We start from the raw sequence: 15,288 nt of genomic DNA on the forward strand, positions 1-15,288 counted from the left end.
AATTTGTTCAAGAGACGATGAGTTCCAATTTGTATAAATTACATTTTCTCTTGTGTTACAAAAATGTTTTAGGATTTTTTTTTTGTGATTGGGAGATCATTGTCTATACTTTTTGGGACTTTGGGAGAGTTTCTACATTACAAAATTGTGCTAAGAAAGGGGATTTTCGTGGGTTATGAGTATTATGCCATCTCCAATGGTTTTTCCTATTTTTTTTTTTCTATAATAGAGATCTTTATAATAGAGGTGAGTTTTACTCTAACCTACCTCTATTCTCACATCTCCCCTATTTATAGAAGAATCCTTTGTAGAATAAGATAGAGTTTCTCTATAAATAGAGGAAAAATTAGCAATCTCTATTTTAGAGGTGAAAATAAAGGTAAATTAGAGTAAAATTCACTTCTATTATAGAAGATCTCTATTATAGAGAAAAAAATAGAAAACCATTGGAGATGCTCTAGACGATTTGAGAAATAGAAGATTTAGATGACAAAGAAAAAAAAAAAAAATTGGAAGATCCACCTTCGAAGACACGAGAGTGAAGCTTGATTGGTGGAATGAGGATATGTACCAAGTCACTCACTATTCACCTTTTTACGTCAGGTTTGAGAAGATATCTTCTCTTCACACTGTCTTTTTGCAAACGGCAGTAATATTTTCCAAATTGGCACACTTAGTTCTTAAAATTCCGTCCTTTGGATAAGTCCAACGGATTTAATAAACAGGGGTCTAGATATGAGCTAATACAATGTTGTCCTTTCGTATTATAAAAGTATGAGAAAACCACTTAAAATTAAGTTTTGTGGACATATTGTTTTGGGGGTTTGTAAGTTAGTTTCCCATAAGGAAAATGGTATTTTAAGATAGAAAGTTAGAAACTCAAAATTAAAATCAACTCTGCTTAACCATGAGTATGCTTATTGAACATGATTTGTTTTAGAAACTAAAATTATGTATTAAAAATAAATAATACTCATAGATATTAGTAGTATACTAATATATAACTTTTATCGACAATGAATTGTGATCAGATTATTCTGCTTGCACATTTTCTTATGTTATCAAGTCTATCTTTTATGACTACAATTGATCATGGGATAAGATTCGTAGCTAATAATTTTTTGTAATTATATCTTTTGAGTCAAATTCCATACTCATTTTTATATATGCAATCGAATGTATCTAGTAAATAATTGTTCTTATTTAATATGATTCTGCTGACTCTATTTCAAAACAGCTTTCGGCTATTGGATGTGTCCACGCGAGATGTAATGTAGTATACTAGTAATGGTCAATTCTTCAAAATGGTACACCTTATTTTCTTTTTGTAAATTATAAAATTCTCTATATAGTGATCCACTGATCCTACGTATCTATCTAATTATCTCCCAAAACTATGGGCAAGAGTCATTATTAAAATCGACCCTTGGTCGTTTGAGATGCTCAAGAGTTTAAATTATAAAATAAAACCACATGAACATGATTAGAATATTTAATTACCTACAATGTGGAAAATCTAGTGTAATCTTTCCTCGAACATTCCACATATATAAATAGTGAGAATTTGTTCATGCACAACATATTCATCACATAGGGCTTCATTTCTCTAAAATTCGCTCTAATTGTTATTACCTCGGTAAAAAGAAAAAAATAATTCTTGGTTTGATTCGAAATTTTCAAGAAAATGGGTAACCGTGAAAACATTCATTCTCTTAAACTTGAAGTTAAAGTGGTGGAAGCGAGAAACGTAGAGCTCAAGTCATCACCAACCGCTCTCTTCGTTAGGTTCTATCTCCATGCAGGGAATAACACTAAGATCAAACTAAACACTGCAGAGATCCGTTCGAGATCAGACCAAAAGGTCATGAACTGGAACCAATCATTCGGTCTGGAGTGCCAAGGGAAAGAAGCCGCGGTTGAAGAACTGAAGCAACAAACCGTTGTTTTCGAACTGCGGAGAAGGAAAACGACGTCGTTTTTGAGGAAGTGGTCTAAATCGGAGCTGGTTGGTAGAGGAGAGATTTCATGGAGATCGGTTATAGAGTCAAATGGGATGGAGATAGAGAGATTTGTAGTGATGGATGAGACGAAAGATCGGGTTTTGGAAGATTGTGATAAGCCTCTTTTGTTGAAGATAGCTTTAAAAGTGCAAGCCTCAAAGTTGGTGAATACTACTCAGAGAGTGGAAGATCTTTGTGAGTGTAGAGAGTGTAGGAGAATATGTAATTGTTTAGATTATGAGGCTTTTGTTGTGGCTTGTGCGGTAGCTGGAATTTAGTTTGTACGAGAAAGTTTTAATCAAGATCTAATGTAAAGAACCGAATGAGTTGATGCAATAAATTAAAACGAGAAAACTAAAGGATCAAAGTTCAAGAAAATGAAAAACAAAAAAAAGACAAATCACAACTGGTTTTATAAAAGACAATGAAACGGTGATGTTGTTTCAAGCATGGCCATGTCCAAGAAGAGCGAGAAGCATATCCTTGTAGTCACCAGAAGTATCATTAGCAATGGCTCGATCAAGAGGTACGCTGTTCCTGCGTAAGTATTCTTCTTTGATCCTCTCCATGTCGACCTCTGCTCGTGTAGTGACCACTCTAGTAAGTGCCCACTCATCTGTTCCCACCTTGACGATGGCTCGCCGTAGAACCTTCTCAAAGTACTTCTCTGGACATGTCAAGCATTTGATGGCGGTTTTGAGTAGTTGAACATATTCATCGTTCGAATCTTCCTTCAGAAACTTGTTTCTGTAGCGAGCTTGGTATGCTTGCTTGGCCTTGAAAAACTCAAGCGCTGGTCTGGTACACGCGATTTCGACTAGAACCCAAATGTTCTTGGTGAACATTTGGGTAGATTCCTTAGCCAAATACGCATCTCTCTCCGTAGGATCAAGAGTCCACAACATCACAGCTCTCTGTTTTCAAGCAAAGTAGCAAATCATAGTATACTCAAACCAAAATAATTAGATGAAGATACAAAAATTTTGTTTCCTTTGAAAACCTCAAAGTCACCGGACAGCTCTTTGTCCAATTCCTTGAGAAGATCTTTGTTGTAGTTAGCAGCATAAACAGCACGGATGAAACTGCGCTGTGTTGCATTTCTATGAGCCAAGATTGATATGATCATCCCTTCATTGGTTCCCCATCCTGCACCACACAAAATTAAAATTTCAAACCGAAGTTTAATCAGCAATGTAACCAAACTGATCAATTAAACTAAACCAAAATTTAGAACAATTGTAAAAATCTACAAATTCACAAGAAAACAACTCTTCGCTAGTAGAAAATACATAAATTTGATTTGGAAAAATCTTATAATATTATTAGGAAGACAACAAGTTAAACTGTTCTAAAAAGTTGTCTAATCGTCGGGTACAACTTACAAACCAAACGGTCAGAAAAACGCTTCAACAATTAAAAATCAGTAAAATATTACATAACGTGTCAGAATTTCGCATCGTCGCAAAAGAATCATGCAATGGAGTTTTGTAATCGCAAAATCATGATTTTGATCAGTAGTAGATAGAAAGAAATAACTTATCATGCATTCGGAAAACCCTATATACATATCATCAAGCTAGCTAGATCAGTAGATCAGACTAGTCAGCAAATAGATTCAATCGAAGCATGAAAGGTGACCAAGGCCTAGTTTTAACTTTTACTTCCATAACGAAGGGAGAGAGATGAAAAACCTTTAAAGGCCTTGTGGAGCTGCTCAGAGTCTTCTTCAGGAAGAGGAATAGTCGCAGGAGTTCTGAGAGACGCCATTCTCTGACCACTGAGAGTATCTCTCTTCCGTATATTTTTTCTTTTTCTTATTTGTGCTGCCTCTAAATGAGATGAAGAAACTGTGAGACGAGGACAACGCACACTGCCTTAAATACTGTGAAATGAAATCCCAGATTCTTTTCTTTCTTTAGTTATTAATCATTTTTGTTTTAAAAAAGACAAAGCAATTTAAGTAAATTAGCAAAAGGGGAAATTTTTATTAAATACAATTACAGGCTGTATCCAGTGCACACAGAAATGAAAAAACAAGTATCATGTTTTGCATTTTTTTTGGTCATAAAGCTTAATATTTAATGGAATTTAAAAAATTTAGATATAGGATTAAATAGGTAATTAAACAATAGGTAATTTAAACAATTTTAAAATATGTCTTTCTTAAAATTTGTCCACTTATACTTTATCTAATTAATTATAATTGGTGTAATATGTTTTATAATTATTAAAAATATATTATGTCATTAATCATAAAATTAAAGAAAATGAAATTACAAAAGTAAAGAAAATAGAATCCAATAATATGCAACGTAGTTGCCAAGGTTGCTTCTGTACCGAATAAAACTTTGCCTTCCGTCCTTCGGTGGTATAAATTTAGCTGTACTTGGGGTTTCCCTTATGTCTTTGTCTGGATCAAATATCATCATCTGCCTTCACAAGATGTTTTGAGTATGTTTTTAGCTTTTCAATAGACTTAAGGAAAAAATGATTCATCAGTTTATATTGAATAGGTAAATGATGATTTGTGATATAGTTTTAGCTTTATTTTTTATTGAGTAAATAAATTGTTGTGTTTATTTGATAAGAGAGAACATAACTGACAAACGAAGATGAAAACATTCATAAATAATTCAACATAACCAAGTTACAAGACCAATCACAACTCTTTTATTAAACATAAACCGATACTTTATTTATTTATTTTAACTTGCAAATGTTTGTTTCAAGCATGGCCATGTCCGAGAAGAGCGAGAAGTATATCCTCATAGTCGCCATGAGTGTCTTTAGCGATGGCTCGATCAAGAGGAACACTGTTTCTGCGCAAATATTCCTCTTTGATCTTCTCCATGTCGACCTCGGCTCGTGTAGTGACCACTCTCGTAAGTCCCCACTCGTCTGTCCCCAATTTGTTGATGGCTTGACGTAGAACTTTCTCAAAGTACTTCTCTGGATATGTAAAGCATTTGATCACGGCTTTGAGTAGTTGAACGTATTCGTTTCCCGAATCCTCCTTTAGGTATTTGGTAATGGAAGTTCCGAAACTGTTGTTGTAGTGATTGAGAGTTGCGCCGATTTGGGCTTTGCTTCTTGTTGTCAAGATTCTGATGAGATCGTCATCAGCATAAGCCTTCTCCTCCATCTTCTTGTGAAGTATCTTAGCCTCGGACCTAGCTAGAGTCATGTTCACTTCATCTCCATCGTACCTAAAAGTGCTCACAAGAGGAAGCAAGAGCTGCATAAACAAAAACATATATGTTACAAACTTTTATACCATAAGGTTAAGATATTAGATACATAGTACTGAGTTTGTTAGGAATCTTACATCGATAAATTATGTAAGAGATCTTATAGTATATAAAAGATATGAATTATTTTATGTTGTTCTTTATTGTATTTATCAGATGGAAATCTCATGAACATTTTCATATTTTAATTATATATAAATACCTTTCGAATGTCTCCAGATGTGTGGTATGCAACGTCCTCCTCGAGAGAGGTCTTGTAGCGGGCTTGGTATGCTTGCTTGGCACTGAAAAACTCAAGAGAGGATCTAGTACAAGCGATTTCGACAAGAACCCAGTTGTCCTTAGTGAACATTTTGGTAGATTCTTTAGCCAAATAAGCATCTCTCTCCGCTGGACCAAAAGTCCACAACATCACAGCTCGCTGTTTAGTTTACCAAAAAACATAATTTAACAGATCAGTACTATACTCAACCCAAAAAAAAAGACAAAGACAAATTAATAAAGATGTGATCTCTTTTTTAACCAAACCTCAAAGTCACCGGAAAGCTCTTTGTCTAATTCCTTGAGAAGATCCTTATCGTAGTTAGCAGCATAAGCAGCACGAATGAAACTGCGCTGCGTTGCATTTCTGTGAGCCAAGATTGATATGATCATCCCCTCATTGGTTCCCCATCCTGCGTTGGACAATCACAATTAAAGCAAAGAAAATTAGAGTCCTGATGTTCGAAATAATCCCATCAGTTATATTGAAAGAAATACACTCATATATAATTAATTAGAAAAAGTATAATCCATCTCGTTTCATCAAAAGATAATAAGATTGTCAAAAGAAGTCTCTATAAGGTCTGAAGGTCTGCAATGTCCTAATAAAATATTTCTGTTGATTAGAGTAATTTAATATCTTTAATATTTAATAACATTACGAAATCGTTTTCGAACAAAAGAAATTTACTTATCATAATTCATTCGTTGCACAGTAATTGAATCCATATCATCAACCAAACTGAATCTATACAACACACCATGCATCAACCAAACTAATGGAGGATTCCATCGGAGAAGAGGAATCCGAGTTCTAAATAATCAATATTGATTAATGAATAGATAAAGAGAGAGGGAGGGATCAGGGAGTGGAAGACCTTTAAAGGCTTTTTGGAGTTGCTCAGCGTCTTCTTCAGGAAGAGGAACATTGGCGGGAACTTTGAGAGACGCCATTCTTGAACAAAATGAAATTTCTGTATGTTTTTTTTTTTTTTTTTTTGTTTTCTGTTGTCTGGATTATGAGGTAGGTTGTCTTGCTTAAATAATGAAATGGACCTCTAAAAAATTGTTTGTATAATATATGTATTTTGGTAAATGAATCTGCAATTTAAGTAAATCAATATAAAGGAAAAGAAAAATCAACACTAATTAATGAACAAGGTAGAAATTAATTGAAAATAGTGTTGAATAGTAATTATGTTGTATACAAGTTAAGTATCAAAGCATATCCATTTTGGCAAGTTAAGTAAATCAATTAAAAAGGAAGAAAATCTAAATAGGCTGAAAATGTATTTAATTAATTGAAAATAAGGTTAACTAGTAATTAAGTTTAATACATTAAAAGTGAAGTTTCTAAAGTTATAAAGTATAGTTATGATTATATTAATGTTTCTAAATGTTTTACATACACAATGGAAACCTAATATCCTAAAGTTTATTAAGATAACTAGAAAAGGATTTGGTCGATGTGCGGGTTTAAAGTTTTGTAAATAAAAGAAAATTTAATAAAAATATATTAAAATTTATTGTACATTATTTATTAATTTCTTTATACTGTAATACACTGATTTATATCCATATATGTACAGATCTTTTATGTATGTTACCATTAAAAGTGTATTTTTTACACCTAGGTATATTGTATGTTACAAATATATTATTTACCACTATTTAGAAAATATCTATATGAACAAATTAAGCCAACTATTGTATGTCTCTTTACCTTTCACTTTTGCATAGTTCTTTAATCACTAAAATTGTTGGCTCCAAAAAAATTTTGAATAAAAAAAATTACATCACAATAGTGTATGACTAACCATAGAGAGAATCTTGGTTCTGCCCTCCTTCTTTATGGAGAGAACCTTGCGTCCAACCTCCTCCACTATGGAGAAAACCTTCGCTCCGCCTTCGTCCCTTGGGGAGATAACCTTACGTCCAACCTCCCTCACCTTTCTCTCTTGAGGAGATAACCTTGCCTCCAACCTCCTCCACTATAGAGAGCTTCTCGGCTCTGCCCTCCTCCCGTGTGGAGAGAACATGTTCACATCTTTTAGCTATCTCAAAGTGGCTTGCTCCAACAACCAATGGAAGTAAAGACCTTTTTCCAATGTCACAAAATCTTATGATAGTAACTAATGTTAAATTTCCCAATGTATTAATGTAAGTTTCTTTGATACACCACGATGTAGTCTCTGACTTCAAGCTCTCATGGATCTATCAACAACGATTTATGTTTTTCCAATCTATCTATGTTTGTTGTAGGCTTGTGTCAATGACCTTCCCCTCTTTATCTCCTTTTGAAATTGAACGAATGGTATCAATTATGTTTGCACCAAAAAAATGTCTATGACCAACCAATCAAGGTTAAAAAATTAGAAGAAAATTAATTTGACATAATTAATAAAATAATAGAAAATTATAAGTAATATATGAATCTCAAATAATTCAAAGATATAAATAGAAATTAAATAAAACAATCTAAAACTACTACAATAGATTTTAAAATACAGTATTAGAAAAAGAAGATGCATATATTAATGTTCCATTTTTTTTTTTGGGTCAACATATTAATTTTTTTTGGGTCAACATATTAATTTTTTTTGGGTCAACATATTCTAAACTAAAGAAATAGAAAGTAGGAGTATATTTTGGTTTTTAAAAAATAAAGAAAATTTGTCTTCCCATTAAAAAACTTTGACCAATAGAACAATGTTGAAAGCAATAGTTTTGAATAAACTATTATGTTAGATGAATAATATGAGACAATCTATGTTTATATAGAAGTGAGTATTTATATTTTTTAGAATTAATAATTTTCTGTATATTTTATAATCTATGATTATATAGACATATAAATACTCACTTCTCTATAAACATAGACGTTTATAAATATAAACATATAAATACTCACTTCTATATAAACATAGACGTTTATAAATACTCACTTCTATAATCTATGATTATATAAACATTTATAACTTCTATATAATAACTCACTTCCATAATATATGATTATATAAACATATATAAACATAAACGTGTAACGATCTGGTGAGTTACTAACTTGGATATTTAATCGTTAAAACTGACACATATCACGATCTAGTGAGTTTTTAACTTTGTATACGTGTCGATTTGATGAGTTACTAAGTTGGAGAGCTTATATATTTTGTTTGCGACAACTTTGATATTTTGATTACCTTTAGAAAAAATATTTAGCTATATAAATCGGCATGTATCTGTAAGTGATAATTTTATATATATATAGGAAAGTTCTAGAAAAAAAAAACAAACATTTTGCATGGCTAAAAGCCTAAAACGTAGGGGCTCACGTGGTTGGTGCTAAGCTAAAACGTTAAAGGAGCAGTTATTTTCTTGGCAACCAAATACTGAAACTCGACAAAACGAAACGTAACGTCAATTTATCTAAGATCAACGCCTTTTTTTCTTTTTCTTATTAACATCGTAGTATATCTAAAGAGAGACACTTTATCATCATCAAATCAGCAAGGAACGTCTCTAGCTATAACAATATTTTAAAACAAAAAAAAAAAGGTCAAAGAAAATAAATATATGTATGACAAAATAATTTGTGTAAGCGATCTAAAAGAATGTTATCACTGACTGTCAAAATGCCTAGTACAAAAAATAAGCTCTGGAACCAAAAAAAAAAAAAAATGCGACTCTGCTGGGGATCGAACCCAGAATCTCTGGTTTCGTAGACCAGCGCCTTATCCATTGGGCCACAGAGTCTTTTTGATTATCATGTCTTTGTATGGTTTATAAACCAAAACATTAGATCCTGTCAATAAAGAGAATTTAAACAGGCCGAACCCAAACATCAACTCAGCCCGTTTAATTATAGTTTTGAATTTCTCAAGACGAAATTGGAACAAATCTAGACTTGAACACACTTGAACAAAGAATACTGAGCAGAACACTTTGTGCTTAGGAACAAAAAAATAAGTAGAAGGAATCGGATTCATGAAAACAACGTTAATAATCTCAAGTTTCATCAAGCTTTCATGGATAGTCATAGTCTAGTAACAGTAAAAAGAGAAATTCACCAGCACCTTATTACTTAGGTACACAATTCAGGGCTAACTCAACTCAGTCTCCATGGAGTGTTGCAAAACCCCAGAAGGAAAGAATAAAGATTTGCCTATTCAGTCATCAATCCTACAAAAGAGGATATGTAGTGCGCGATTTCAACGGTAGCTTTAACCCTTGCTTAATCCTCAAACAACCCCTGCAGTCTTCTCTGCTAGTTTCTGTACCTTCCCCGGACGAGGAATTTCTTCGGCTTTATCTTCTTCCTCATAAGCTGCAACATGAACTCCAAGAGCCGCACGACCTGACGGATCAAGATTCTGTGACCAAGCTGCGTCCCACTCTACAGCTTTTGCTGTACTACATGCCACACTTGGACCTCCTGGTACAGTCGCTCTAGCTGCACTCTGCTCATTTTTATAATACGAAAAACATATCAGAAGCAAAGATTAAGACAATCAAGGCGACAAAGTTAGTTATGCGGATGAAATCATTACCTTAGGGAAGAACTTTTCAAAGATGGTTCTGTAGTAGTAAGCTTCTTTTGTCATAGGTGTGTTATCAGGGAAGACAAAGCTTGCGTTCATCAGCATTGTGTCAGAGACCTTACCAAGAGAGATATGAAAACATCACTTTATCAAACTGTGACTTAAGATTCTATCTATGAATAAAAAGAGACATCTATTTTACATGTTTGTTTGCATGATCTTTTAGACCATCAATCCAGCTGTATCCTACTCCATCACTGAACTGTTCTTTCTGCCTGTATAGAATATGCTACATTTACCAAAAAGACGAGAGGTTATTAGCAAAGCTGGAAATTTTTCATCAAGACTGCAGGAAGCACAAAGTTGTTGTTAATAAACCTTTGGTAGATAAGGGTTTTTCTCATCATCAAACGCATTGCGTAACACCCATTTCTCGATCCTTCCGAGATCAGGCCTTATCTGCATTTATAGTTTACACCATATTTATCACCAATTTTGAAACTTGAGATCATTAATATGTGATAAAATAAAGGTATGAAACAATCAACTCAAACTAGAATGTCCTTTAAAGGAACGGATCAAAATTCCTCTTTTAATGGGTGTGTAATAGAAAGATGAAAAGGAAAGTATAAGAAAGATGCCACCTACCATCTTCCACTCTGGATCGATGCTCATGGCGACATTTATAAATTCTTTATCGAGGAAAGGTACACGAGCCTCAACACCCCATGCAGAAGTTGATTTGTTAGCCCTCAAGCAATCATATTGATGAAGAGCTTTGATCTATAAACCACACAAACAAGATTCACAAGTTACAAAAAGCAGAGCAAGGAAGAATAAAACAAGAAGTCCTGGTCTAGAGCACTACCTTTCGGCATGTTTCCTCGTGAAATTCCTTCTTGTTGGGTGCTTTGTGGAAGTACAAATATCCTCCAAATATTTCATCAGAGCCTTCCCCAGAAAGAACCATCTTTACACCAAGCGACTTGACTTTTCTCGACATAAGAAACATTGGAGTGCTGGCTCTTATAGTAGTCACGTCATAGGTCTCAACATGGTATATGACTTCTTCTATGGCATCTATACCGTCCTGATATTATCATTAGAAGAAGACATAAACAATCAATCACAGAAACAAATCTTCACACTCAATACTCTTGTAGATGCAAAATAACAAACTTTACCTGAACTGTAAAGTGTAACTCGTGGTGGCGAGTTCCTAAATAGTCAGCGACTTCTCTACCAGCTTTAAGATCCGGGGATCCCTGAAATGGAAACAGATGGAATTAGAAATCTTGATGAGCATAGAAAGCATACGGTAAAAACATGTTGAGAAATTGGGTCAATACCTTCAAACCGATACAAAATGTGTGCAGCTTTGAACCCCACTGAGCAGCTTCTGATTTTTCCAAATGGCGTAACGCTACTGAAGCAACAAGGGATGAGTCTAATCCTCCAGATAGGAGAACACCAAAAGGCACATCAGTCATTAGTCGTTTTATAACAGCCTGCAATTCAAAGCAATGATCACATCCATAGTTCCAAAACCTGATCCGCATTTTTCAGAGAAGATCTTAAGGAAGATTTACCTTCTCAAAAGTATCGCGCACCACCAAGGGATCATATGGGGTTGAAGGAACCAACTCAGAGAACCACGGGGGGTTGTACCACCTCCTAAGCCCACCTGCAAGAAAGGTTTGTTTCATGAACCTTAACAGTAGAAGTTCCACACAAACTTATTAAATGATAGAAACCCATAACTAAAAACCATTTTGATATCCGTGACAACGTGTTCACTACAATGTGAGTCAGCCAAGAAAAGTCATTATTTGATTTTAAAATAGACGTGATCTGATAAGAAGTGCAAACCTTGTTTACTTGAATAAATGTGGCCCGGAGGAAAGCACATAAACTGTTCACAATCATCAATAAGTGCTTTCATCTCAGAAGCAAACCAGACAGAACCTGTGGAAAATAGTTTTTTTTTTGTCAAAGAACAAAATAAGTAATCAATGACAAAAGAAGAATCATCTTATCCACTGAGGTGAATTTCTCAGAGAATGTGAACATACCATCGACACCCCACCCAATGTAGAGTGGATTGACACCAATGGCATCCCTTACAGCAATATAACTTTTGTCCCGGGTATCAAGAAGCACAAATGCAAACATGCCATCCAACATGTCGACGAATTCCTCTCCATGTTCTTCGTACTGCAATAGCAAGAAAATATAAACCAGATTTGATAAATGTTTGAACCAGTAAACTGTTCAACTAGCATAAGGCAAGAGAGATTCAGGTGACAGTTCTTGTACTTGAATTCACACAAAAATACAAAAAAAAAGACACAACAACAAAGGAAGCCTTGAAATAAAATCTCATGGGTACTTACAAGATGCGCAATCACTTCACAATCACTGCCGGTATGGAACTGGTGAGACTTCAAAGTTTCACGCAAAGCCTTGTGGTTGTATATCTCTCCATTGACCTGAAAGCAAGGAAGGAGTCCAAACAAAACAAAACAAAAAAACCCTTAATCATATAAATCCTCATAAAGTTTGAGGTTTGACTCATGATTTCCTTTCGTTATGTGTAATGTCAATGGAATCTATATCCACTAATCCCAGTTCCTCTGAGCAATTTAGAACAAAAATTACCGTGACAACAATGGTCTTGTCTCCGTTATAGAGTGGTTGGTCTCCAGAAATGGGGTCAACGATAGCCAAACGCTCATGAGCCACATAACAATCCTCAAAACAATGTAGCCCACTCCAATCAGGACCTCTATGCCTCAATCTACAATAACATTTCAACAGATTATTATACCTTCAGTTTTAGCCATTCAATCAATTTTGACCAATACAAAATATAAATCAAGTAAAAAAAGATCTTCTTTTAACAAAAATCAACTCACTTTACCAGAAAGCTGGAAACTTTTATCATCCAAAACAATACCCTTTAGAACATTGCGCAGCCAAAAACAAAACCAACGAGATCGGGAAAAAAAACAAACAAAGAAATGGTTTGATTTGAGAGAGTACCTGCGAGAGAGTTCGATGATACGGGAACGTTTTGCCTGAGAGTTATCGGCGCAGCCTAACACAGCAAGAATCCCACACATGGTGATGATGGTGGTGGCGGCAACAAGAGAACACAACGGCTTCTGAGAAATGGATGCTGTGACACAACTAAAAAAGATGCAATCTTTATAAGATGGGTTTCCAAATTCAATCAGGACCGTTGATTCTGTCAATTAATTGTATTTTTATTCCCAAAGAAAAAAAAGATTCGGTTTTTAACTTTACCCTAATTTGCCTTTGACTTGTTTTGATTTCGCAAAAAGATTCTATTTCCAAGTGTCACACGACTCACGAGACTCGCCGGATTCTCGAGGAGAGAAAGATACAGTATCCTTACAAACGATGTCGTTTTGATATGTCCCATCCCCGAGTTTATGCTCATCCATAAGCAAGCTTATTATTGTCTGTTAATGGAGTAAATCAGATGATTAGAGTGAGCTTATAGCTTAACTTAATTGCACTCACGCTCACCCAAATCAAACCCTAAAAATGGCTCTCTGTATAAAAGGAGAAGATGAACGAGGAGAGTCGACAGAGAGAGTGACACTTGGAAATTTATTAGGGTTTCTCTTTCTCGTTGTGTTACTTGAATCATGTCTCGCCTCCTCAGATTCTCTAAGCTTTCTCCACTTAACAATGTGGTATGATTCTGATTCCTGTCAAAGTTTGTTCTTTTTTTTTTGTTCTCTGTAGTGTAGTTTTGCTCTTTGTGGTTCTAATCTCTCTGCTTTTTATTTTGACAGATGAAAGGAAGCAGCTTTCGTTGGTGTTCATCTTCAACGACCACGAAAAACCCTTACTTGATGTTTACCACAAGGCAGATGGACTCTTGTTTGATCCAGCGAGGGAGAAGCTATTTACTGTACGAGACAAATCAGTCCCTAAAGACCTCCTTAACTCAAGTCTGGTTGGAAGCTCACAAGGATGGGGAATTTTCTACGACACGAGTGAATGAGGTTTTACGTGTTAGCGATTTCTTAAACCCTTTGGCATACAAATCAAACCCAAAGGTGATTCCTTTACCTTCACTGACTAACTCTGCCTTTCGATCAAAACAAAATCGAATTCGTGAGGAATGTGGCAATGTCCTCTGATTCTCCTTCTGAAGAAGAAGACTTTGTAGTTGCTATCAAGTTACCGGGTAGTGAGATTGGTGTCTATAGACACGGTCGTGACCTCCCGTGGACTCATTTCGAACTTCCTTTTACCTGCTTGGACAAGTCAAATCTGGCTTATTCCAAAACAGACCAATGTTTTTACTTACCTGGTCCTGGAGGCAACTGCTTGTGTTCATTCGACCTCCATGGCAACCTCAACGTCCGTGAGCTACTGTTTCGTGACCTTCCTGAGTTTTCAATGTCCGAGTTCGAGCTGTTCAGATCATATTCCAGGGCAGAACACTGGGTGGAGTCTTCCTCAGGCGAACGTTTCCTTGTCCAATGGTAATAGCACTCTTACCCTTTGTAACACAGTCCTTGTTGATGGCCAATGGTAGGACTCTTTGTAACATTGTGCGTGTGTGTGTCTCGTAGGTACTCTTATGACTCTCCATTGGAGCACAGAGACCCGAGATTCATGGTGTTTAGAGAGGAGGAGACGATTGATAGCAAATACATGTGTTACACTGAGGACATTGGAGATATCTGCATCTTCCTATCAAACAGTCATCCTTTCTGCGTTGAGGCCAGCTCGTGCCCTGGTTTGCAGCCTAATGCCATCTACATCTTCTCCTCTCATGACTTTGCTGTTTACGATCTCCGCACCAAAAAATGCCGTGAATTTGAAAAACCCAAAGATGGACCATTCATCCCTCACTGGATTCCTCCCTATTCTATCTAAACTTGGTTGTTGCTATGTTTTGTTGGTGGACCAAGTTTTGTCTTTTGGATTTTGCTTAACATTTGTAAAACAGCATCATCTGACCATGGTGGTCCCTCTTTGTTTCCATGACTCGTATTTTAAAAAAGTAATGTGATCTTTCTAATCTCTCCAATATTTATTTTGATTCTTTTCTTCCTACAGAATTTATGAACCGTCAAACGATGCTGAAATCATGATTTGTAGAAATTAATAGCTGTTTTATACTGTGTTAGAGAGTAGGGATAAGTTAGTGTGTAGCTAAAGAGGAGGCGAATTAAAAGCTAATACTGAATACATAGA

The 15,288-nt window shown here is 35.2% G+C and overlaps 4 protein-coding genes, 1 non-coding gene and 1 pseudogene across 6 annotated transcripts; 2 read left to right on the plus strand and 4 right to left on the minus strand.

Annotated features, from left to right (window-relative positions):
* Window positions 1-1,566: 1,566 nt before the first annotated feature.
* LOC104735031 (uncharacterized) lies at window positions 1,567-2,367 on the plus strand. The gene has a single exon (XM_010454746.2). The coding sequence runs from the start codon at window positions 1,685-1,687 to the stop codon at window positions 2,276-2,278; it is 594 nt and encodes a 197-aa protein (XP_010453048.1). The 5' UTR covers window positions 1,567-1,684; the 3' UTR covers window positions 2,279-2,367.
* Window positions 2,312-4,019, minus strand: LOC104735030 (annexin D6-like). Its single transcript, XM_087481116.1, has 3 exons — window positions 3,692-4,019; window positions 3,001-3,146; window positions 2,312-2,914 (listed from the first exon to the last, which is right to left on the minus strand). Exons 1-3 carry the CDS (start codon window positions 3,765-3,767, stop codon window positions 2,444-2,446), a joined length of 693 nt encoding a protein of 230 aa, XP_087337242.1. The 5' UTR covers window positions 3,768-4,019; the 3' UTR covers window positions 2,312-2,443.
* A 581-nt stretch (window positions 4,020-4,600) lies between these two features.
* Window positions 4,601-6,692, minus strand: LOC104735032 (annexin D7). Its single transcript, XM_010454748.3, has 4 exons — window positions 6,388-6,692; window positions 5,777-5,922; window positions 5,451-5,669; window positions 4,601-5,235 (listed from the first exon to the last, which is right to left on the minus strand). The coding sequence occupies exons 1-4, from the start codon at window positions 6,461-6,463 to the stop codon at window positions 4,726-4,728; spliced, it is 951 nt and encodes a 316-aa protein (XP_010453050.1). The 5' UTR covers window positions 6,464-6,692; the 3' UTR covers window positions 4,601-4,725.
* A 2,497-nt stretch (window positions 6,693-9,189) lies between these two features.
* Window positions 9,190-9,262, minus strand: TRNAR-ACG (transfer RNA arginine (anticodon ACG)). Its single transcript has one exon. It is a non-coding gene; the product is annotated as a tRNA-Arg (tRNA).
* Window positions 9,263-9,472: 210 nt separating this feature from the next.
* On the minus strand, window positions 9,473-13,944 carry LOC104735033 (asparagine synthetase [glutamine-hydrolyzing] 3-like). The gene is made up of 15 exons (XM_010454749.2): window positions 13,354-13,944; window positions 13,090-13,236; window positions 12,706-12,844; window positions 12,441-12,536; window positions 12,120-12,261; window positions 11,917-12,012; window positions 11,637-11,731; window positions 11,397-11,555; window positions 11,232-11,312; window positions 10,916-11,137; window positions 10,696-10,830; window positions 10,426-10,506; window positions 10,250-10,336; window positions 10,057-10,164; window positions 9,473-9,966 (listed from the first exon to the last, which is right to left on the minus strand). The coding sequence occupies exons 2-15, from the start codon at window positions 13,167-13,169 to the stop codon at window positions 9,748-9,750; spliced, it is 1,740 nt and encodes a 579-aa protein (XP_010453051.2). The 5' UTR covers window positions 13,170-13,236; window positions 13,354-13,944; the 3' UTR covers window positions 9,473-9,747.
* Window positions 13,618-15,123, plus strand: LOC104735034 (uncharacterized; annotated as a pseudogene). Its single transcript, XR_015578569.1, has 3 exons — window positions 13,618-13,792; window positions 13,872-14,570; window positions 14,661-15,123. The product of XR_015578569.1 is annotated as an uncharacterized LOC104735034 (transcript).
* Window positions 15,124-15,288: the final 165 nt, after the last annotated feature.

This window comes from Camelina sativa, chromosome 13 (assembly GCF_030686135.1).
Source record: "Camelina sativa cultivar CO46 ecotype springtype chromosome 13, ASM3068613v1".
NCBI classification, from domain to species: Eukaryota; Viridiplantae; Streptophyta; class Magnoliopsida; order Brassicales; family Brassicaceae; genus Camelina; species Camelina sativa.